We start from the raw sequence: 22967 nt of genomic DNA, 5'->3' as shown, positions 1-22967 counted from the left end.
GTAGTTTTACTAGACAAATTAGAACACTGAACCACAGTAAAACAAGCTGAGTATTAATTTTATTCTATCCTCACTGCAATTACTACAGGCAAGTTTTTTTTCCTAGGATTCAATAAACCAAACCATTTAGTAAAAACTTGCACTGAAGGGTGATCTCAGTTATGGAATCAACAAACATGTGAATGTAATGCAGAAAAATCTGATGTTCAAACAGCTCCTCCCCCTCCCCAACCCCACATCCCAGTTCTTGCCTTCTGCTCTGTGAAGGGGACAGGCAGCCAGAGTTCTCCAGATAAATACAAATTCACATCCGTCCTCTTCCTCAAATACTGGCGATCCCTACAAAAACAAAAAACGGGAGGGACCAGGGAGTTTTTGACCAATTTGAAAAAGATACTCAGGGTCACTTTTCGGTTAAACAGAAGGTGAGGATGGCTTAATTTTTAAAACCATTCTTAAATCCTTTGTCTACCTCTGCATTTCTGAACTACAATTCTGAAAGTGCAGGCACACACCTACATGTCAGTAAGTTTATCTTTTATGAATCTAGTTCAAAGGCAAGAAACCCATTAACATTATGAGTTCAGTTGTGCACAAAGGATAATTTAAAAAGTGATTTTTAACCTCCTTTCTCCCCTGACCCAACTGGTTTCTTTGTTCCAGGGGTTGAGGCACCCTCCCCCCTCAAGAGACTCAAGTCACCCCAGAAAATGCCAACTCCCAGTTTTCACTCTATTTGCCTACCAAAAAGAAGAACAATATGTCTGCTGTAAAGAGCTCAGAAAGACCATATCTAAGGATCTGTATTTGAAATCTCTGGGCTTAATCTTGTGACTGTGTGTACACCTAACAATACGAACATTGGTGTGGCATGCACTTCATAGCATCCCTGAAAGGATCTCAAGGAACCCCAAGGTGTTGTGGCACCCTACTTGAGAATCAGTGTTCTAGGGTATAGAAGACCTAATCCACACCCTTCCCTTCCCCCAACTTGTCCAGAAGAATTTAAGTCAAGTACCTATGATTGATCTATTACAGGGTTTCAGTTACATTAGTCTTTGGCACAGAAACTTACTATGGTTTGGTCGCACTGAAAGATGATCCGCGTAGAATACCGCTGCTTATCTTTGCATATGTCACCATTTAAGTAAATAATACTAAGAGATCCACCAGTGGTAACCTGAGGACTTATCTGAATAATACCAAGGTTCTGGCTTCTATCAGCATACTTTACACAGGAGCCTACTGCTCCCCCTGCAAGAACAGAAGACATGCTGAATGTGCAGTACTGTTACCAAAACACCTCCACCTGTGCAATCATTAAAAACATTGTACAGAAGTCAATCAAAAAGTACAGTAGCTTCAACAATATAAAGCACCATATGACGGGGAACTGATCTGATGATCTAGTGGTCTTTCCCCATACACCTAAGTTCTGAAGCAACAGAAACCGTAAGAAAAAATCTTCAGAGTTCGGTCAAAATCCTCGAGCTATTTGTAAGCGACTGTTTTTCTTCTATGTTATGGCAAACAAAACCAGTGTATTCTGCTTTTGCAAAATTGAAACAAGGAATGACAGATAATGATTCTGTCTCATTCAGGGCTTCAGTATTTACTAGAGAGTTTAAACTCTAATTATTCTTATTAAACCCTCCAGCAAGTCAGCATCCAGGACTGCCCATTCAGAGGCACTCATCTGCTGAAAACCCTGGCGGGCTTCTCAGGATGCTGAAGAATCCTGCTTAAGTTAACCCTAATGAAAGAAGGCTGCTCTAATTCACAAGGTATGTTTGTAGCACTTTCCTACAGCTTATCTAGACCTACATAGAACATTAATGTGGGGTCAGATTTTAAAATGCAATTCTAAAGAGACTCCATGAAATGCTCAATGCCACAGAATTGTCACAAGGCAGCTCCTACTCCAGCAACAAGGTAGGAAATGGTGGGTGTCCCACTATCAGCTTACCAGGACATCCAGGCCCATAAGGTAAAGGCTTGCAAACATTCAAATAGAACGTTCTTGTTTTTGCATTTTTTGAAGTATCTACAGCAACCCAAGGCTCATGTTCCTTGCTCAAGTCACTTAGATCATACTCATTGCCAGCAAGATCTGAAAAAAAAATGGGATATACAGTTGAGAGGATAGAAGTATTACTTTAGCACCTCATTACATCAATTTTGGGGTTGGCAAAGCTTCTAAATGTACTTTTCTGGAGTAGGCTGAAGAACAGCATGTTTACAGGTGATAGCTAACCAGTCTGGTATATTCAAAATCTGATACGATCCACTGGCAAATTCTAGTTAGTTCCTAACTTTTTTCTAGAATAGCGGTCACCAAGTGGTCAATCCAGGAGCCTCCTGCAGTCAGTCCTGGGCTGGGGGTGCTGACTGTGTGTGTGCATGCACGCACGCCCTGCCCCACCCCCAGCCTAACAGGTCAGTCAGTGGGGGGAGGGAAGGGGCAGGGGTCAGATCGAGGCCCCCTTGGTCAGGGACAGAGCATGACAGAGACAGGTGCAGCCCGTAAAGTGAGTGGGGCCCTGGCCAGGAGAGTGGTGTGAGGATCAAGCCAGGGAGGCTTGTCTGGGGTGGAGGGCAGGGGAAACAGACTCCCGCCACTGTGTGCACCCTGGTGGAGGCCCCAGGGGGGCATGTGCCCCCCCCACAACTGTGTGCAGCAGAGGCAGCTGCTCCTGCGGGCTGGGCTTTGCACCCCAAGCCCCACTGCAGCTGGCCCAGGAGCAGCCTGACACCATGTGCATCCCGCCGCCCAGGCTGAACCTTGTCCCCTGCCCACACATGGCATTGGGCTGCTCCTGTGCGGGAGCACTGCCTTTGCAGCCGCCTCTCCTGCACACAGATTGGAAGGGGGTGCATCTCCCCAAACAAAAGGCAGCTGCAGTAGCAGCTGTGAAGTAGAAAGTGGGGCTGGAGCAGGGGCAGGCCCTGCACAGCCAGCACAGGGAGGGACGGAGCCACGAGCAGCATATCCGGGGGCCGCAGGCACATAGCCCAGGAGGGCATGGGGAGCACATGCCCCCGGATCTTGCCTGGGGGGGGGGGGGGGGGGCCAGAGAGGTTGGAGAGCACTGTTCTAGAATTAATACCTTTCATCTCCTCAGAGCATTCTACACAATAGTGGGCTCTTTTTCAGGCTTCTGAGCAGGAGCTGATCCCCTCTTGCTCCTTCAGTACTATTCAGGCATGTGAATTAGCTATTTTACTCTATTCTGGAGGGTAACTTTAGAAAGATGCCATTATCTCCTTCTCCAATGTCACCCATAATTGAAGCTAAAGAGCTTCTCTATGCCAGACTAAACAAAAGGAATCAGTAAATTTTTCATATTTAGAGGTTCCCAGAATGTCTGCATGTTTGACAGCTCCAAAAGAAACCAACATCCTATTGTTATATGGCGAAATAGCCTCAAGCTATACCCAACACCATGAACTTGTATTCAGTTTATATTTGTGTAGTTTGACAAATCAATGAGATGCAGTTATGCAAGTGGGAAAAAGTATAACAGTTCACAAAGCATTAGGTTAGTAAAACCGTGATTCTGTATCCTTAGAACAGCCTTTAGTCCTCCCAAGTCCACTATCCACATTTTAATCAGGATGTATAGTTAAGCACTGTATAATTTTTTTTCAACTATTTTTCATACAAACTAGTATCATCTCCAAACAAGAGGTTAGAAAGCACCTCCACAGAATTCACAGAATAGAAACCTGCAAAGTCAAGCCAGATCAGTTCAACATTTTTATACTACCTCAAAATACACTCTTATCTCCCACAGAAGTCCACACCATTGAGTTAACATACGTTAACATTTACATTTCATTGAACTGATGCGCTTTACACACTTACCAGTAACCTGACAGTCTACTGGAGCAGGGGTACAGGCTAAGGCTGTGTAGAACTCAAAGAAAGCATGGTGGATTTTTGAAGTGCTAGTTTCTTCTCGTACAAATCTGAGTTCTCCAGGGTAGGAGTTGTTACAAATGAAAGTTATTGTGAATGTATCTGAAGTTCCTGGGTGAAAGAGAGGAAGTTATGTATATCCCATTTGTTACATTAAAGACTCAGAAGTTATTTTTCAGAAAAAAAAAAGTGTCCCATGTTTCTGTGAACAGACACTCTTTACTGCTGCCTCTAAGGCTCTCAGCCAAGATTTCCAGTTTTTAAGTTACAGAAGTCCTAATGCAATGCTATCACTTCAACACCAATGTCTCCCACTCGATAGTTACATTTCACATTGGAATTAAGCTTTCCACTTCCGTTTCACAACTGGAGGTTGTTCATTCTGAATGACAATCGCTTGCTCAGCAACGTTAGGTGCCAACTTACAATTCAAATCCTACTTTACTGACATCCAGAGACTTGCAAACCAGGGACATGGACAGACCCAACTATAGTGCTTCATACAACTTACAAGTGTTTGGCTGAATCACCCATGAGTGGTAATTCTCACACATCTGCTCCTAGCCTGCAGTTAAACTGAAAATAATGAGGCAGCTAGCAGCTGTCACATTCAAGTACAAAGTCAAAAGTTTTAGCATTTGCATGCATCAGCTTTAGTCCAGGTACTAACAGGTACTGTATATTTCAAGCTGATTTGTTGTGAAGTCATTTCCTTTCCTCAAGATGTGGCTGGTGCAACTGGTTCAATGGTCTATATGAGTGGTTTTCAACCTGGCATCCACAGACCTCTGGGGGCCTGCAGACTATATTTAAGGGATCCACAAAAGATGACCATGATCAATCAAAAAGTACATGAATACCCACACTTATAATTCAAAGGGGTCTGCACTTCCATTCAAAATTTCCAAAGGAGTCCACAAATGAAAAAAGGTTGAAAGCCCCTTGTTTATACTTTACAAATGCTTATAACTACAACCACAACCACCCTTCCCACCAGTCGTCCTTCCTTAAAGAGTAAGAAACTTCCTTCAGATATGGAATGCACCAAGCCTGGGCTCCAGAATTTCAGGCACTAGTTTTCTTAGCCCTAAATTCAGTATATTTCCTGTAATGAAATAGTTTGAGTATCAGAAGTTGTCAGTACATCAGATGTCCTATTCAATAATTTATATGACACCCTTCCAAATAAAGACTCCAGTTTATTTGAAATCGTTAAAAAAAAAAAAAAAAAGACTCCAGAAAAAATTCTAATCTCAAACTTGGTTAATTTCCCCGTTTTCTTTGTTTTTCCCCAGAAGTTTGGGGTTTTTTAAATAAAAATAAATAAACAAACTCCTCAAAAGCTCTCTCCTGTATGGACAAGTTGTGGAGATAAAATGGAGAAATATCAAAATAGCTTCCCTTTAAAAAGTGGCATTTCGTGTTTTTCCCTCCCCCACATTTTTGTTTGTTTGGTTGGTTTTTTTGTTGGTTTTTTCATTTTGTTGGGTTTTTTAAGTCAATACTGACTGAATTGTCACTGTTTTTTGTTTTGGAGGGGTTTTTTGGTTCTTTCACAAAAAAATGGGTTAAGTCTCCATACAAAACTCTTACAGCATTAAAGATTTTTCCTGCTGGAGTTCATGAAATTCCCCCCCCCCCCCCAGTCAACATATGGCAACTAACTTTTTGCTGCATAAACAGGCCTAGAATTAGAGCAGTTTATAAAACTAATATGGAGCCTCAGAACTGTAGCACAGGTTGCACTCACCTGATGCTGCAACAAGAGGGCCTTTGTAGGTGAGAGTGAGAAGTCCTTCAGTAGATAGACGAAGGGTTTTATCCAATTCCACCGTCCTTACTGATTTTAGATCTGTTTCACATCCAGCAGCTGGTTTTCCATTGATATTACCACAATCCGGTGCTGGCCCACAAATATTTAGCTAGTGTTTGAGGAGGCACACACTGTTAATTTGCCTGACATTCCAAACAAATCCTAAGAAAATAAGTCTTCTAGTCCTCATGAGAACTCAGACTCTACAGGATAACTCAATCCTCAATCTGCATTTGCAGCAATTCCAGCTTACATTTGTAAGTACATACATTTCAATGTCTGTATGTGGAGATCAGTCTCAATATATGGCATCACACCTCAAGAAAAAGGAGAGGTATTCTACCCACATAACGTAAAATAGTCACATTTTTGCTGCATTTCTAACTTTAAATCATTTCTACTGTTCTGTTGCTGCTGTTCTGAAGTTCAACATCTGCCAGTTGGATTATTTGCTCAATCTTTTTTTCTCTAGCTACTGAAGTTACCAAATTGCCTTCCACTCCCAGGCAAAAGCACGGTTCTGTCAGACTAACTCATGTCCTTATGTTACCATAAAGGATAAACAGAAATTTAACAATTGAGCCTATCAGGTAAGACTAGAAAAGACAAGCATTATCCTGAAAAGCAACTGATTGATCGACCGATAGATAGATATAGATTCCCCCCGACCATTTACCATGTAGCTCTTCCCAGTTCCACTGGCTTTATATCCTTTTTCTGAAGCTAGAGGTTGCAGGTTGAACAGAAAGCCACTGTTTGGATCTCTCACAGAACAGGACTGTGAAGACATTAGGGGACAGGAGATGCAGAAAACAACTGGTTAAGAAAAATCTGGACATTCAAGCAACCATAAAATTAAGAGAATCAGGAATCATGCACTCAGAATTAGCTGCTTTACAAATACACTTAAGGTTTGAGAAGCACAAACCAGCTCTTACTGCTGCTGTTAGCTGGAGCAGTCTATTTTTGTTTTTCAAGTACTGCACAAAGATAGCTGGCCATTTATTGTTTTCACACCAATAGCATGTTGGTACTATGCAACTATGCTCTGCAAAGGAAGCCTAAAGAGTAAAAAGGGAAACAGGTGAAGGAGCAGAGAGTTGCAGAGAATTATTAAGAGGACATTAAAAGATTTCCCCACTCTGAATTCAATCAGATTCCTGGGTAAAATCCAGAGGGCTCAAGCTTTCATTGCTTCTGTATGAAATGAGTGCTCTATTCATACAACTTGGTTTTTTAACTGCACAAATGACCATGGTACAAGTTGCTAGGCTTAATCCATTCGGTAATTAGTTGGTAGCCTCAGTAGTGAAGCCAAAACCTGACCAGCATGGCAACTACTATCACATTTGTGGAACTATAGCAGGAGTGCTCAACCCCCACCTGCAGGGCTTCCCATGCATCTGAAAATTTGGTGGTAGGGGAGTGGTGGCACCATTCCCCTACTGTCAAATTTACAGTGCCATGGAGACCCTGCAGGCCAGAGTGTAGCCCTGCATGCTAGAAGGAGTATGCAGGACTGCAGGGCCACAGGCAGATGGGGCTAAACAGGGGCACTACAGGGCCCAATCCAGCCCATGGACAAGCCATCTGGTCCATGAAGCCAAAACTTTGAGAACCACTGGTCTGAAGCAAGACTGCCTTTGTTTTCATTACAGCAGCCATGCCAAAGGGAGACAGGACTTTACATTAAAATCTAGCTTTTTTAATTCTCTCTCTAAATGGACTTTAAAACCTTCATTAGTCACCATTTTGCAAGAAACATCTAATATTATAAAGGAACAAGAAAAAAAAGTGTAAAACATTAAAGCAAACCACAAATACCACCCTTCTCTTGCCTCACCTGAGTTTCATCTCTCGTTGTTTTAACTGGACATGCAGCTTCTGTTTCCCACAGGAAGGTGATCACACATTCTCGGTCATCAATAAACCTTGGGCTGCTACCCTGGAAATACAATTTGCAAAGGAGTTTAGGATCAAGACTACTAATTTCAAAAACATTCTTATTCTTGGAGATCAGCCTTTTAAAAGCTTGGGACAAAACCTCAGTAGTAGAGTCAGGATCCCTGTTAAAGAGAGTCACTGTACATGCACTTTCCTTGTCTCCCCCCCACCAAGCCTTACTGAATACTTTAATATGTAGGGTACCTATTCTGACAAAACAGAAAAGTAGCAATAGCCATCTGTATTAGAAGGACAGGAATAAAAAATGGCCTAGTGATGCACTAGTCTGACTAGCTGAATGTTTCAGAATTTACTAACAACATATTCTGGAAACTAAACAGCTATTAGGAATGCTGGATGAAGTCATGAAGTTCTAGAAGGAAATGAAGTATACCATAAATAATCAGAGGTTTATACCAAGAGCCGTATGGATCCAATCTCATGAATGGAAGTAAAACTGTTCAGAATAGATGCCAACATTCATATAAAAATTCTTACCAAGCCTCTTGCAGCAAGATACAGAGCATCTAATACGTTAAAATCTCAAAAATCATGAAATATAGGATAAGTGGTTGAGTACAACAAGAAAAAAAATCTAGACTAAATAACCCATTTTCAGCAAATGGATTCTGAAAAAGTGAACTGCACATTATATGCAAGAAATATGGTAAGAGCAGTTTCTGCCAGTTACCCAGAAAAGGGGAAAAAACAGCTTTACATGATCCAAGCTCTGCTTCCAAAGAAGAAAATTCTCTTAATTTTGCCTTAAAAAAAAAAAAAAAAAAAAAACAAACAAAAAAACAAAAACGTGTGCACATGCAAGAAAAATGGTACTATTCTAAACCTTTTTCCTTGAAAGCAAAAGGAGTTCGGGTGCATAACACTGGGACACAGTTAACTATATAGTCTTGATACAAAAGTGGGAAGTCTGTTCTAGACAGATGCAGTAAGTCTGAAATCTGTTTGCCTTGACATGCACAGGCTTCCTCCTTATGGCTGTATCCATTTCCTGCATGGTTGCAAGAGAAAAAAGTATACAACGTATATGTACAAATTTAAAATTGAGGGGTTACATGTTTAATCCTCCACAGATTATCAAACATCAAATAAGTTCCCATCTGGAATGCTGAATCCAGATCACGGTCATGATCATCTAATTGTCAGATATGTAATATATAATACTATTTTTTTTGCATATTTTACTATGAAACAGGAAAAGTTTCCATCCTTACAAGAGTGCCTTCGGAGCAGGTGAAATGGATTACAGTTGTATAGGAGATATTCTGTCCATCAGCATTGATGCACACAGAACCACCTGTGTAGGTTAAAAGAACTCGACCAGGTCTTTCAATTACAAGTCCTTTGCTAGCAACTCCCAGGTTACTAATGGAAGGGACTTCAGAAATAGAATCCTAAACAAAAAAACAAAACACAAAAGTCAGTTCCAATTGAAGGTTCTCACTAAACGATCAAGCTTCTTTCAGCTACAAGAGTCAATCATCCTGCCAGTATTACATTCCAAAAACAATTTCTTGAGAAAAGTGTAGTTAATTGTGAAATAGCAAGTAAGAGGTTAAAAAAAAACTACCTTTAACTATCACTGCTCACCTCCATAAAAGCAACAATATTTATAGTCCAGCCAAAATATGTAATCTAGTCATACTCTAGTTTTAAAAAAGTTGTCTGTAAGAAGCTACCCAAAACTTGAACACCCCTGATTTGTCAGCTAATTTATGGCACAAAGTTTTAGCACCCGTTTGCCAAGACTCTCTCGCATTTGATAACAGGGTAAGCATTCCCAAGGTGCCACTCGCTGGACTTTTCTTACCATCACTGCAGAAAAGTCTTCTGCAATTTTACTATCTATTGGAGACTGATGTCAATACCTATTTTGCCAGTTTCCTCACTGGTTTTCTATCTTTACATGGAAGAGGAAGGTTTTTTCTCTACTAGACTGTGTAGTGACTACCAGTTTGTAGAACGAGTGGCAGATGGTCAGACTGAATCAGTAGCAGTTCACTTCCACATAAGTCCAAATACAAGGCTATAGCAATGATGACACTCCTAAATGAATCTATGGTAGTTTGGATAAGAAACGGACAGCATCAAGAACTAAAACAGTTCCTCTCAAGAAACAGCCACTGCTGAAGTTATGAGGTCACTAAAAAAAAAAAAGTTTACAAGGTCTTTCCCTATTACATAGGTAGGCTGGATCTTGCAGAAACATTGACATCAAAGTCAGCTACATAAAGGATTTACTACTACAATCTAGGTATTTATGACATTGTTGTATGTGATCACTGTCAGCATCTGTGGATTTTAAAATCTTCACCACCTTCCTGAAGTAAGAACCTCTATGACAATTTGACAGGAAACAAGGGTGATGCAACATCCTCTAAGAATTTATCACCTCTAGCTCTTCTTTAAGTATTCTTGCTGTTCCTCCAGTAGATTATGGACAAGAAATACAGCAACCCACAGCAACCTTAAACCCATTCAAAATGCCCCCACCAAAAAAAAAAAAACCAAACAGGATCTTATTTGCAAGGCACTGTGAAATTTAAGATTTTGAGAGGGGAGAAAGAAAAAAAGTAAGCTTCTAATCACCTGGGGAAGAGTAAAAAAGCCGCAGGCTCTGGACTGTCAGTACCACTTCAAGGCAGGGAAGTATACATCCTTATAAAGTTTACCATTTTTGGTTGCAATTAGAAGTTTACAAGGAAAGGGTGGTAAACAAAAACAGGGATGGAGGACTAGAGGTTAAAAATAAGGAAGTTTCTCTGATGCTCAATTTATATTCTTTTACTTCAGTTGCTCACCCTTTTGAGTCCATATACTGTATTAAAATCAATCTATTGTCCAAACAACAGAGATACAAAAACAGTGTTTTTATTGGAAGATTCAGTCAGCATTTATGCTAGTAGTTATGACTCTACAGGTCATTCACTTTCTTCTTCTGCATAGGTAACTAGAAAAAGGACAAACTTGGTATCTAAGCTATATGCAAGAGTTCTCCCCTACTCCTCACCCCCTTCCTATGAGAAGGTGGGTCAATTACTCACATAATCTCTTTCATACTTCATTTGACAGACTGATGCATGTCGATCACATCCTGGAACTGGAATCAAGGGCCGACAGATATTTATGTAGTATTTCCTACGTTGGTTTGGCTCAGAGTTATCCATGGCATACCAGTTTTCACCTCTTTTTTCAGATTTTGATAGTCTGCATTAAAAAGTGAAAGTTACAACATATTCCTCTTAAAAAGAGAAAGCAAACCAAGAGACAAGCAAAACCCATCCTGTAACCACTACAGAGGTAGCAATTAAGTAACTGTCATCTGCTAGATATCACAATGAAAACACGTACTTTGCTCCTAGAATATTGTCTACTGCACCATGCCTCTTCCCAAATTAAAAAACAAACAAATTTGTTATCAAAACCAGCCCAATAAAAACCAAGTCAGCCTATGATGGCATAAGTCCCTCTCAAAGGTGTAAGTTTTTCTCTTCATGTTGCATGATCCTTAGCAGTTTGATAGTAAGACATCAGTTTAGGCAGTTCTAACATTGTCTATACAGACAGAAAGGCCAATTTGGTTTAAAGTACTATTATTAGCAAGAGGTGTCTTCCAACTACAGGCTGTGCTCTTTGACCCAGTGCTATTTACTTTTTTCTTACCTTGACAAATCATATTGTTGCATGGTGGTGGGATCAGTAACAATGCACTCTAATGGCATCTCTGGACAGGCATGTTCAGTGTACCACTTAAAGTTGTATGTGTAACTGTCTTCTTTCTATCATTGGAAGACAGAGTGTGAAAGAGAGTTAGCAGCATGACTTAACAGGCATCTGATTCTTAAAAGTTAAGTCTTGTTAATAGAGCTACCTTCCCCTACATACTGGGAATATCCAGCCTATGATCTCATCTTCGGCTGCAGATTTACAGGTTCACTATTTGGGTATATCATGGCACATTTCCCTGTTCATTTATCAAAACTGTTTTTTCTCTAGTTTAACATCTTGTGGCACTTGTTAGAGTAGCATAGAACTTTAACTCCTTTAAGCTATTGGTTGGCAATCTACCGCTTGAAGGCCACATCCAGCCTGCACAAAATAAATCAGGTCACACATGCAGCAACTGGGCAGCAGAGAAGTGGCAGTAGCACCCAAGTCAAAAGCACCAGCCTGCTATGACCCAAACTCAGGGGTGGGCAATTATTTTGGGCAGAGGGCCACTTATTGAGTTTCGGCAAGCCATCGAGGGCCGCTTGACAGGCAGCCCAGGGCAGATTAATTTAATTTTCTAAATTTTTTTAGGGGCCCTGCAGGCTGGATAGAATGGCCTGGCGGGCCACATCCACCCCGTGGGCCGCATTTTGCCCGCCCCTGCCCAAACTACATTTCAGCTCACCACTCAAAAAGTTGCCAACCCCTCCTGCAAGCAGCTCCACTAGCTGCTGCAATGCAGCTCTTCCTCAGCTGCTTGATAGTGAAGACCACTTTAATTCAAGTGAAACTACAATGGCAAAAGCAATATATTCAAGTCAGGTCCAGGCAGACGCCCTGGTGATCCAGAGTAAAACAGGCTTTGTGACTACCAAGATCATGACTAACAAAGCAGATGCTCCAAAAGAGTAATTAACATTTTTTGACAGAAGCTTCCCCACAGTTGCTGAAAGCTCAATTCGTACCAGTTCAATGCAGTTAAGAATCAAAAGACTGAGCTTCAGGGAGTTTGCTACCCCCTCACTTTCATCTAGAAGTTCCTACCTGGTATTCAGGTTGACCTATTCCAGCTTCACGATCACACAGAAAAGTTATAAGGGTAGAACGTGGAGTCTGGTTCTCATTGTTGTAAGGTGTACCGTTTTTGTAGGTCAGCTGAATCATTCCATCGTAATATGAAAGTTTGGAACTGAGCGCTCCAAGACTCCATGCACCATGGTTGCTGATGACAAAAAAATAAAAGATACCATACTGCTTAAAATTCACTTAGTCTCATCTTAAGTCAAATCCCTATGATACACTAACAGACTAGGGAAAAAGGTATTATGAACATATAAAGCAAACAGTAATGTAATGTAACATTTAAAAACATATGCTGAAGGGAAGCCAATTTCACAGAACTGATCAAAAGCCACATTAGCATTAGGTTAGGCAGACCATATAATCTGCATCCTTTAACGGATAGCTCTTCTCTGAGAGCTAAATATAATATAGGTTTCACTGGGCACATCTACACAAGACGCTTTGAGCACAGTAGACTAGTTCTACTGTACATTAGTGGGGCAGACAAAGCCTGTGCTAATGTGCTAGTCTAGCGAGCAGTAGCATCACTAAAACACTTTCATCTGTGCTAATGCACAGTAGCACCAATTACAGTACATTAAGTTAGTATCTATCATTACAGGTACCCATTATTACACGTACTAAACATACACAATTAAAGTGTAACTGTGCCCACTGTCTCTTAAGGTCCAGAGCAAATCTACTTCTCAGGACTAGAAATCAAGTTTGATGTGACCATGCACGCATGTGCATGCATACAGTGTCAGTTGATTGCTGTGCACAGAGAATAGAGTAGAAATTAAAAAAAAAAAAAAAAAAAATGAGTTAAGGTATGACCCAAAAGCTCTAACTGGTGTCTCAATTTTCACTAAGGACAGTGTTGACCGTAGGAGCACAGGCAGGATAGGTAATATGAATGAAGAAATGGAAACCCTTTTTTGTTGAAAGGGTTTAGTACTGGGCTGGGGAGAGGGATTTAGAGAAGTCTGAAAACCAGTTTACAAGCAAAGACCTAAAAAGTTCAATGGACTCAATAGAGGAAGGACAACTTCACTGCAGAATTCGGAAAGGAGCTGACACATTGTCACAGGTGTGGCAGCAAGTATATTAAACAAGTTTATTAAAAAAGCACAAATACCATGTGATTGGGGAACAGCAAAGGGGGTAAAGTGTCTAGGGCACCTACAAGCCAATGGTTCCAATTCAAGGGATGGCACTGAAGTTAGGCTACATCTTGAAGGAAAAGAACAGATGAAGGTAAATGGAAAAAAAAAGATAAAAATGCGAAGGTTAAATCATGCCAGACTAACCCAATACTTAATTTTCTAAAGGATCCTCTCCATTAGGACTTCAGCAAGCAATCTGACTTAGTGCCACATGGGAAATTAGTTAAATTGGAGAAAATGGGAAGTTAGCACAGAAACTGAAACGTAGCTAAAGACCTGACAAGCAGAGATGGCAACAGGTATTGTTGAAAGGGTTTAGTACTGGGCTCGGGGGAAGGGATTTAGTGAAGTCTGAAAACCAGTCTTGGTTAAGACTGGCTCAAGTAGGGGTATACCAGTGTGGGGGTTGGGGGAAGTTAGGAGGCACTGTCAATATGGACGACAATCAAGGTAACATGTATAAAGAACTGGCAGCCTTAGGTACAAGAACAGAAGTAGGATGATATTTAAGAAGCAGTCCAAAGTGTACTATCACATACTTGGGATTAAAAGAATTTATGCTATATGCTGGGAAAGAGACTGAGGACAGCTGTGGAAGAAAAACCCACAAACTTTAGGTGTTCTGTCAAGGGAGCCTGCATAATTACAAGGGTAACAAGAAGGGTTTCTACAAGAATGCTAGCAACAAGAGAAAGGTCAGGGAAACTATGGATGCCTTATTAAAGGGGGAGGCAACCTAGTGACAGATGAGGAGGAAAAGGCTAAAAAGTACTCAGTGACTTTTTTGCCTCAGTCTTCACAGGCCAGCTCCCAGACTACTGCACCAGGCAGCACAGGTTGTGGAGAAGGTGATCAGCCCTCAGCGGTGAAAGAACAGATTAGGGACTACTTAGAAAAGCTGAACATGTACAAGTCCATGGGGCTGGATGCAACGCATTTAAAGGGTATGGAAAGAGTTGGTTGATGCGACTGCAGAGCCACTAGCCATTATCTCTTCCAGCCCTAATGTCTATGAAATCTATGAAAACTCATGGCAATTGGGGGAGGTCCCAGACAATTGGAAAAAGTGCAAATATAGTGTTCATTTTTAAGGAAGGGAAGAAAGAGAATCCAGGGAACTATGGACCAGTAAAAGCCTCACACCTCAGTCCCTAGAAAAGTCAAAGAGCAGATCCTCAAAGAATCCATTTCTAAGCACTTGGAGAAGAAGGTAAATTAGGAACAGTCAACATGGACTCACCAAGTGCAAGTCAGGCCTGACCAACCCGATTGCCTTCTATGATGAGATAACTGGTTCTGTGGATGTGGGGAAAGCAGTGGACATAATATACCTTGAGTTTAGAAAGGCTTTTGGTACCACCTCCCACAACATTTTTGTGAGTAAGCTGAGGAAGTATGGGTAGGATGAGTGGACTGTAAGGTGGATAGAAAGCTGGCTGGATTGTCAGACTCAATAGCTAATAATGTCTCTATGTCTAGCTGGCAGCCAATATTGAGTGGAGTGCCCCAGGGGTTGGTCTCATGGCTGGTTTTGTTCAATATCTTCATTAAGGATCTGGAAGATGAGATAGACTGCACCCTCAGCAAGTTCATAGATGACACCAAGCTGGGGGGAGTAGTAGATACACTGGAGGATAGAGCTAGGATTCAAAGTGACCTAGACAAATTGGAGGACTGGGCCAGAAGAAATCATGTAAGGTTCAAAGACAAGGGCGAAATCCTGCACTTAGGAAGGAAGAATCCCATGCACCGCTACAGCCTGGGGACTGACTGGTTAAGCAGCAGCTCTGCAGAAAGAACCTGGAGGTTACAGTGGACAATAAGATGGATATGCATCAGCAGAGTGCCCTAGTTGCCAAGAAGGCTAATGGCATACTGGGCTGCATTAGTAGGAGTGTTGCCAGCAGACTGAGGGAAGTAATTATTCTGCTCTGGTGAAGCCACATCTGGAGTACTGTGTCCAGTTTTGCCCGTCTCCCACACTAGAAAGGATGTGGACAAGTTGGAGACAGTCCAGCAGAAAGCAATGAAAATGGTTTGGGGACTGGGCACATGACTGTTGAGCAGAGGCTAAGGGAACTGGGTTTATTTAGACTGCAGAAGAGAAGACTATGGGGGGATTTGATAGCAGCCTTCAACTACCTGAAGGGTGGTTCCGAAGAAGATGGAGCTAGACTGTTCTCTGTGAACAAGTAGCAATGGTGTCAAGTTGCAGCAAAGGAGGTTTAGGTTGGATATTAGGAAAAATTCTCACTAGGAGGGGGGTGAAGCACTGGAACAGGTTACTGAGAGCTGGTGGAATCACCATCCTTGGAGGTTTTTAAGGCCCAGCTTGACAAAGCCCTGGCTAGGATGATCTAGTTGGGGATGGTCCTGCTTTAAGCAGGGGGTTGGACTAGCTGACCTCTTGAGGTCCCTTCCAACCCTCATTTTCTATGATTTGATAATGGTAGGGAGCATTCATGCTATTGTACAAGTTACTGACTAGACTTCACCTGGTATATTACATGCAACTCTCAAACCCGTTGTTTTGATTTTTGAGGTCTATTATGACAAGTGCAAAAGACCACTAGAATTAAGGGAAATGGAGAGCTTATCTTTTAGCTTGAGAGACCAAGAATGGGCAATTATTCAAGGTATATGAATAAGTAAACACTAAAAAGGGGAAGAAGAGCCAAGTTAATGACAACACTAACAGCAGCAAAAAATTATGAACAGCTTTTATACTCATTTAAGAGGCAGGAAGTTCAGAGTTTCCTAATTATCAAGGCAGCAAAGCCCTAGAATATCCTTGCGTTCAGAGTGGGAGGGCATACAGTTTTAAAGAGCTTGGAAAGTGTACAAAAAGGTGAATGATGTAGCATACAAGTTCCTGTCTCAAGTCAAACCTCCAAGTGATTTCCCACCTCCTCCTGCAATCAAAATGTTATATACAAAATACAACACTTAACCCATTTAGAGCCTGCTGAAGTTTAACATTAGCTTCACAATGGTTATCCCATAATGAAGGCAGAGACTGCACATAATGTACTGTGTGTGTAAAATGAACTTGTATTACAGGATTAGAGGCAACTGCAGATACTTGCCTTTTTGATACCTGACATGCTGCAGATTCTCCTGGACACGATTCCTGTGGTACACGGTCACAAATATTTATGTAGAAGTCATAATCAGGGGCATGAACAATATAGCTCCCACTTTTTTTGGTCAATGGTGACAAGTCAAAAGAAAATCCTATATAGGATACAAAAATACTTTATGAGTACAGCTTATTTTATTCTCCCATCTCTTTTAGAAGTCTTGACCTATCAGTTGACTTGTATTCAAAATGAAGCATGCAAATACACGTGTTGTACAACTAGAGCAGTTGTTCGTTTTTAGCTTAGCTTAGCAGTTTTTCTACAATTTCATCCAAATTTATTATATACTCTGTTCAAGGAATTTATTACAACAGTAATCAGGTCATATTTCCCAAAGTTGAAAACACACCTGGAGTAGATGTGCCAAAACTTTAAGCAGATTAACTGCATATGCAAATGAGAAAATGGCCAATTTGGTGTTGTTTCTGTGCATCAGGCCCCCAACTTAAGAGTGTCAATACATTGGGCCAAGAATGTTTAACTCCATTTTTAAGTGCAAAATAGATTTGTGAACAATCTACATGTAGTCCATATAGCTTGAATGTTATCACCTAATAAAAACCTCAAATCCAGTTATCCTCAATGTTATATACATACCAGCCTGAGAATCAGAGACTCTGCAGTTGTCTCCTTCCGTTTTGGATAGGACACAGGCAGCAGCAGTATGCCACTCAAATTCATACAAACATTCATCATCGTTTTCAGATATTAGAACAGGAGCACTTTCTAGATCACCTGGCATCAAGAGTAAGTGATACATTGAACTGTCATTCATTCAAGACATGTCATCTTTAATAACAAACTCAAATACAAAAAAAGAGTTTCCCGCTTCCCCACTGGAACCAAATTAATGATAAGATATTGTACTCCATAACACTTGCAATGCCACTTCAACAGGACCAAATTAAAAATGCTTTCAGTCTGAATAAGCATTCACCCATTTCTTATTTTTCCAAGATCTAGGATGCATGAACACCAACACATCTCTCCCACCCCAAGCAAAAAATGTGATACAGCTATAGGCATAAAAGTCTAGGAAAATTCTAAATCTAGGGCATCTCCAACAATATCATACAAATGTTAATATTGGTCCAAGTGCTGGAACTGCACTGTTGAAAATTTACTGTGCTCAGATGGAACAGGTTTCCCTCCCCATCAATAAAACAGAAATAAGAGCACAGTTTAATACAGAGGAGATTGGGAGCAGCATGACCTTTTAAAATTAGTGATACACCCCAGTTAAATTAGCTTTTCCTCTTCTGGGGGGGGGGAACTATTTCCTGCTTAAGGGACTTGTACATAAACAGCCAAACCCCAATCTTAACCCTTAGCAGCCCACTGGTCCAGCCTTTAAAGCAGTGGTTCCCAACCTTTTCAGAGTCAGGGCACTCCTTCATAACTTTTCTGAGTTTAGTGGCACCCCAGTCAAGAACCACTGTTGGGATGCCTCAGCTTTCCCAAGTAGTTCTCAACTGGGGTTCTGCCCTATGCGTTTCATGCAGTGTCAGACCAGGAAATACTGTGGTAGCAGCACCTGGTCCTGCTATATCCTTTCCTGGTCCAATCATACATGGCTCTTCCAGAAAGATTTATGCAGAACAGTTCCCCCTACCTATGTGTCTGTTCAGGTTTTTCAGATAACCTTAATGCTGGCAGCTCCTTACATAGCCCTTCCCAGTCTAGCTCTGCTTCAGACAAAGGGTAGTTTCATCTGGTTGCAGCAACACTCCCAGAGCACTCCAAGTTGAGAACTACTTGTTTAGAAGTCTCATGGCTCCTTTATTACTGCATCCCTTAATACAGAATAGGCTATATTCAAAAGGATGGATGAAACGTTGCCCTCACACAGCCCAACCTCTAATCTGATCATGGGGGTTGGACTACATGACCTCCTGAGGTTCCTTCCAACCCTAATTTTCTATGATTTTATGATTAGTGTTTCGCTGGGGAGATGTGTTTTTTGAACACCCTCCTGAGGCTGAGAACGGCATAGGACCCAGGTCTCCCACGTCTGTCTTCTAATAATATGGAAAAGTATCACATCTCTTCGGGCATGTCTTTGAATGAAAAGTGCCTATGGCTGAAAGGCTTTGTAATGAACTCTGTGCAAATGAACACAATTGGTGCAAAGCTCCTTTGCCCCACCAAGGTGGCCATCTTTCTAGGCACAGCCCTAAGGAATTTTATTGGCAAAACATACGTACCCACTGACCTTCAGGCTTGTGGTGTGGGTGAGGATGGAGCTGGTTTGAGGACAAACCCTCTTGGACTTCAGAAGCTACATTCCGTTTCAGTTGTATTTTAGCCACCGTGAGGGTTGGTGGAAAGTAACACAGGGATCAGAGAGGAAGTTTAGGGAGAGGCTTATAGTAACTGGCCTCAGGATCACCCCGTCTAGCCCCCTAGACACTGCACCAGCCATCCCCTTCATGTTTGTATGTTAATAACTTACATGCTGTTCATGTTACACGTTCAATATTGACTTTCATTATTAAGACTCAAAACACATTATGCTCCTTTTGACACAAAGCTTTGGGAGTGGGGACGAGAGGGGAGGGGGAGAGAAGAGTGGGCAATATTCTCACCTGGCTTGCACACAAGCATTATGACAGTTTTGATTTTCTTGTCACTCAAACAGCTGTCGCCATTCTGATAAACAAGCTGAATACTCTCTCCAACTTTTTGGGGAGATGACATAAATGTCCCAAGATTTTTAGCCTTGTTTTGTTTATCTGAAGTGGGGAGAAAGAAACACATTAAAGTTTCCCTAAACTAGAATAAAGCTTAAGCCAGAATGTCAGTTAGAAATCTGTGCTGATGGTGGGTGGGGGGATGGAGGGGGCAGGAAGGGACACATACACAGAGGAAGTTTCGGTTGTTACATGACAAAAGCATTGTCAACAAGCCTAGTCGAGTGTCACAGGACTATTAGCCAAGAAGAATTAGTCCTTCAGTAGAAGTTAAACTGTGGATTTCAACTATTCTCTCTTAGGCCCCTGTGGACAGGAAATGAAAGCATCCCCTTCTCCAACCCCCACAGCCCTGGAATACACAAGCACTACTCTCATGCCTATGTTAGCATTACACAAGCATTTGCAGGGAGGCTATCTTCTGGAGCAATTTCACAATATTTACAGCTTCAGAATCATCCACTCACCAACAGAGCAGATAGCCGCATCATCTGGGCAGCCAAGTGCTCCCCCCTTCTTAAGCACTTTATGACAGACATTGATGTAGTAGCGTTTCTTCTCTGCTTCTGTAAGACTGCTATCCACAGCTTCCCAATTCTGGGCTGATTCTGGGATTAAGAGATTTTGTTTTAGATGCAATATGAAGAAACAAAGTCACCAAACACCTTGAAAAGTTAAAGGAGTAGTCAGGGTTAGTGAGCTTTTAGAGATCAATTCCTTGTTAAAGGTTCTTTAGAAGGAACCTAAAATGTCTGTTATAAAAATACCCATAATAGCAATAGGACGCATTAAAACTATGACATGAGCCTAAGTGACTCACAATAGAGAAGCAGCAATCATGCACTGTATTAGCATCAGGAGTAACCAGTTCAAGAGAAAGAAAAGACAGTGGTTTGCACCATTTTACCTGAACTGCGAGTGAGAGGTGACAAGTCGTACCGTTTCTTCTTATCAGCAACTCTGCAAAGGATATCTTCCTTCTCTTTTACACAGGCATATTTCGTATCCCAGGTGAAGAAATATGTGCAGTCCACTTCACCAGTGAACACTGGAGCCCCTTTACCATCATTACCTTCAATAAGAAAGATAAAAAGCTTGATACAAATGGAGAAAAGTTAAGTTTAAAAGCTTGGAGCTTGAGGGAAGAGTAGTAATAGACACGAAAAGCACTCAATCCTGTATTGTAGTAGAAGCTTCCAAGGCTGCAGTCACAGAATCAGAGAGAAGTGGGGCTAGACAGGACCCCACAGGTCATCTAGTCCAACGCCCTGCCTAAGGCAGGATCAGCCCTGCCAAACCATCCTCTACAAACCCATAGTCTAAAACTCTACACAAGATTACCATCAACCCTGACAACACAGACCTAACACCCTAACCTGCCACAGGTAAAACAGGGGAACCACAGTAGCCAATGCCCTGCTTCTAAGAAATATTGTCAATATACGCTTAAAATATCCTGGGTAGGAGGACCACACCCTCCATTATACAGGAAGGCAAAACCCCACACAATCCATACCAATCTGACCATGGGGTAAAATTCCTTCCAGACCCCAAATATGGCAAGTCAGCCTGACCCTGAGCTGAGGGGCAAGACCCTCTAGCCAGGAAGCTCTGGCTTTGGTCCCTAGAACATCCCCACCCTTGGCTGTAGCCAATATCCAGTCTCTGAGGAAGGCTTAACACACCCTGAAATGTCACAGAAAGGTCGGAAGGGGGCAACCAGCAAAGCCCAGAAGTATGGGAAATACCCACGGTAGAACATAAGCATAAATACACTTAGATCATCCCCAACTAGTAGCTGTCCAACTTCTTGAAGACCTCCAGTGATGAAGAGTCTACAACTTCCCTAAGCAGTCTCTTCCACTGCCTCACTACTCTAACTGGGAAGAAGTTTTTCCAGATATGCAATCTAAACCTACTTTCCTACAATTTCAAGTGATTGGTCCACATTCTCCACTCTGCAACAAGAAAAAAAAAAGGTGCTCTCCCTCTTCTTTATGGCAGCCCTTCAAGTATTTGAAGACTGCTATCATGTCCCTTCTTGCATCCCTTTTCTGTACAAGCTCAACATACCTACCTCTTTCAGCCTCTCCTCACATGACTTGCCTTCCAAGCCCTTTACTCAACTTCATTGCCTGCCTCAAGACCCTAACTTCTCCCCATTCTTTTAAAAATGTGGAGCCCAGAACTGCCAATGCCAAGTAGAGAGGCACCATCACCTTCCATGTCTAGCACCTAATACTTCTGTCCCAAAACCACATTAACCTTTTGTGTGGCTGTACCACACTGCAGTCGTATTGAGTCTATGATCTACCAAGTCTCCCAAGTCCTCTTCCATAGTGCTGCCATCCAACCAGGTGTCACCTGTTTTATTAAATGTGGTTTTAATTATTCCTCCAAAGTGTAACACCTTGCATGTGTCCACACTGTACTTCATCCTGTTAGCTCTAGCTCAAGATCTGTCAAGATTCTTCTGAATTGCACTCGCAGCCTTCAATGTGTTCACAGTCCTTCCCAGTTCCCTATCATCTGAAAACTTACTCAAGAAGCTTTCTATGCTAGCATCCAAATCATTAATAAAACACAATGAAAAAGCACCAGGCCCAGGACAGACCCTTGTGGAACTCCATGCAAAACCTCCAGCCATTCTGACATGGACCCGTTAATAATTAGCCTTTGTTTGCAGCTATTAAGCCAGTTATCCATCTACCTTGAAGTAGTTTTATCTAGCTTACATCTCTCCAATTTGTTTGAGAAGGTGGTGCAGGACCTTGTCAAACACCTTGCTGAAGTCCAGATGCGCTATATACACAGCGTTCCCTTCATCCACTCAAGCAGTTGCTTCGTCAAAAGAGATCAGTTCCAAAACCATGAGATTCATTAGAATCATGCAAACTATTTTCATAGCTGGCAGTGAAACATCCTTCTCTGTCTGAAGATTAAATAGTAAGTAATGAGCTCTCACTGCTTCTTCCTTTCCTTGGCATGTTATGATGACCAAGACAGCACATTTACTCCTGTACTAGAAACAGGTCTCGCTACTCACAGCAAAGTGCAAGGGGAATTAGTCCCAAGTCACTAGGCTCTTCGGTTTAAATAGTTAACTAGCCAAATTATGCACAGGATCTGCAAAAACACCTTAGAGTAACTAAAGCCAAATACTCACTTGCTGTTTCATTGCATTCAAAGTTTATAACGGTCATCCGCTGAAAGCCAGAGCTGCATGCATCACCATTTGGATAAGTCAAAGTGAGGTCCCCATCTGAATACCTAACAGAAACCAAAGATTTAGATTGGTATTTTAAAAAGGCATTGTCAGACATAACTATCATTTTGCCCACAACTAACGGAGATCCAGCTCATGCAATTCAACTACTGTTTCTTTCATTACAGGAAAAGAAGCTGTGACTCGGCACTAACTGAGGTTTCCACTACAGCAAAAGCCTAACTCCTTGTCTTGCCCTACCAAATGATTGCATCAACCATAATTGAGACGTTTTGCTG

General features: G+C 41.7%; 1 protein-coding gene across 1 annotated transcript in view; it reads right to left on the bottom strand.

Moving 5' to 3' along the window:
- IGF2R (insulin like growth factor 2 receptor) overlaps window positions 1–22967 on the bottom strand; it is a 92493-nt gene that overhangs the window by 40231 nt on the left and 29295 nt on the right. The window contains exons 10-26 of the mRNA XM_006264580.4: window positions 22630–22733; window positions 20371–20535; window positions 19931–20071; window positions 19359–19505; window positions 17371–17508; window positions 16720–16867; window positions 12450–12627; window positions 11358–11473; window positions 10739–10901; window positions 8909–9088; window positions 7576–7677; window positions 6409–6510; window positions 5670–5841; window positions 3866–4030; window positions 1967–2110; window positions 1076–1254; window positions 252–339 (exon numbers count right to left, since the gene is read on the bottom strand). Of these exons, the coding sequence (XP_006264642.3) occupies window positions 252–339; window positions 1076–1254; window positions 1967–2110; window positions 3866–4030; window positions 5670–5841; window positions 6409–6510; window positions 7576–7677; window positions 8909–9088; window positions 10739–10901; window positions 11358–11473; window positions 12450–12627; window positions 16720–16867; window positions 17371–17508; window positions 19359–19505; window positions 19931–20071; window positions 20371–20535; window positions 22630–22733 (2432 nt within the window). The remainder of the gene's footprint in view (window positions 1–251; window positions 340–1075; window positions 1255–1966; window positions 2111–3865; window positions 4031–5669; window positions 5842–6408; window positions 6511–7575; window positions 7678–8908; window positions 9089–10738; window positions 10902–11357; window positions 11474–12449; window positions 12628–16719; window positions 16868–17370; window positions 17509–19358; window positions 19506–19930; window positions 20072–20370; window positions 20536–22629; window positions 22734–22967) is intronic.

This window comes from Alligator mississippiensis, chromosome 1 (genome assembly GCF_030867095.1).
Source record: "Alligator mississippiensis isolate rAllMis1 chromosome 1, rAllMis1, whole genome shotgun sequence".
In the NCBI taxonomy this organism is placed as follows: Eukaryota; Metazoa; Chordata; order Crocodylia; family Alligatoridae; genus Alligator; species Alligator mississippiensis.
Note: the sequence above shows the minus strand (reverse complement) of the source record. Positions and strands in the feature narration are given on the sequence as shown.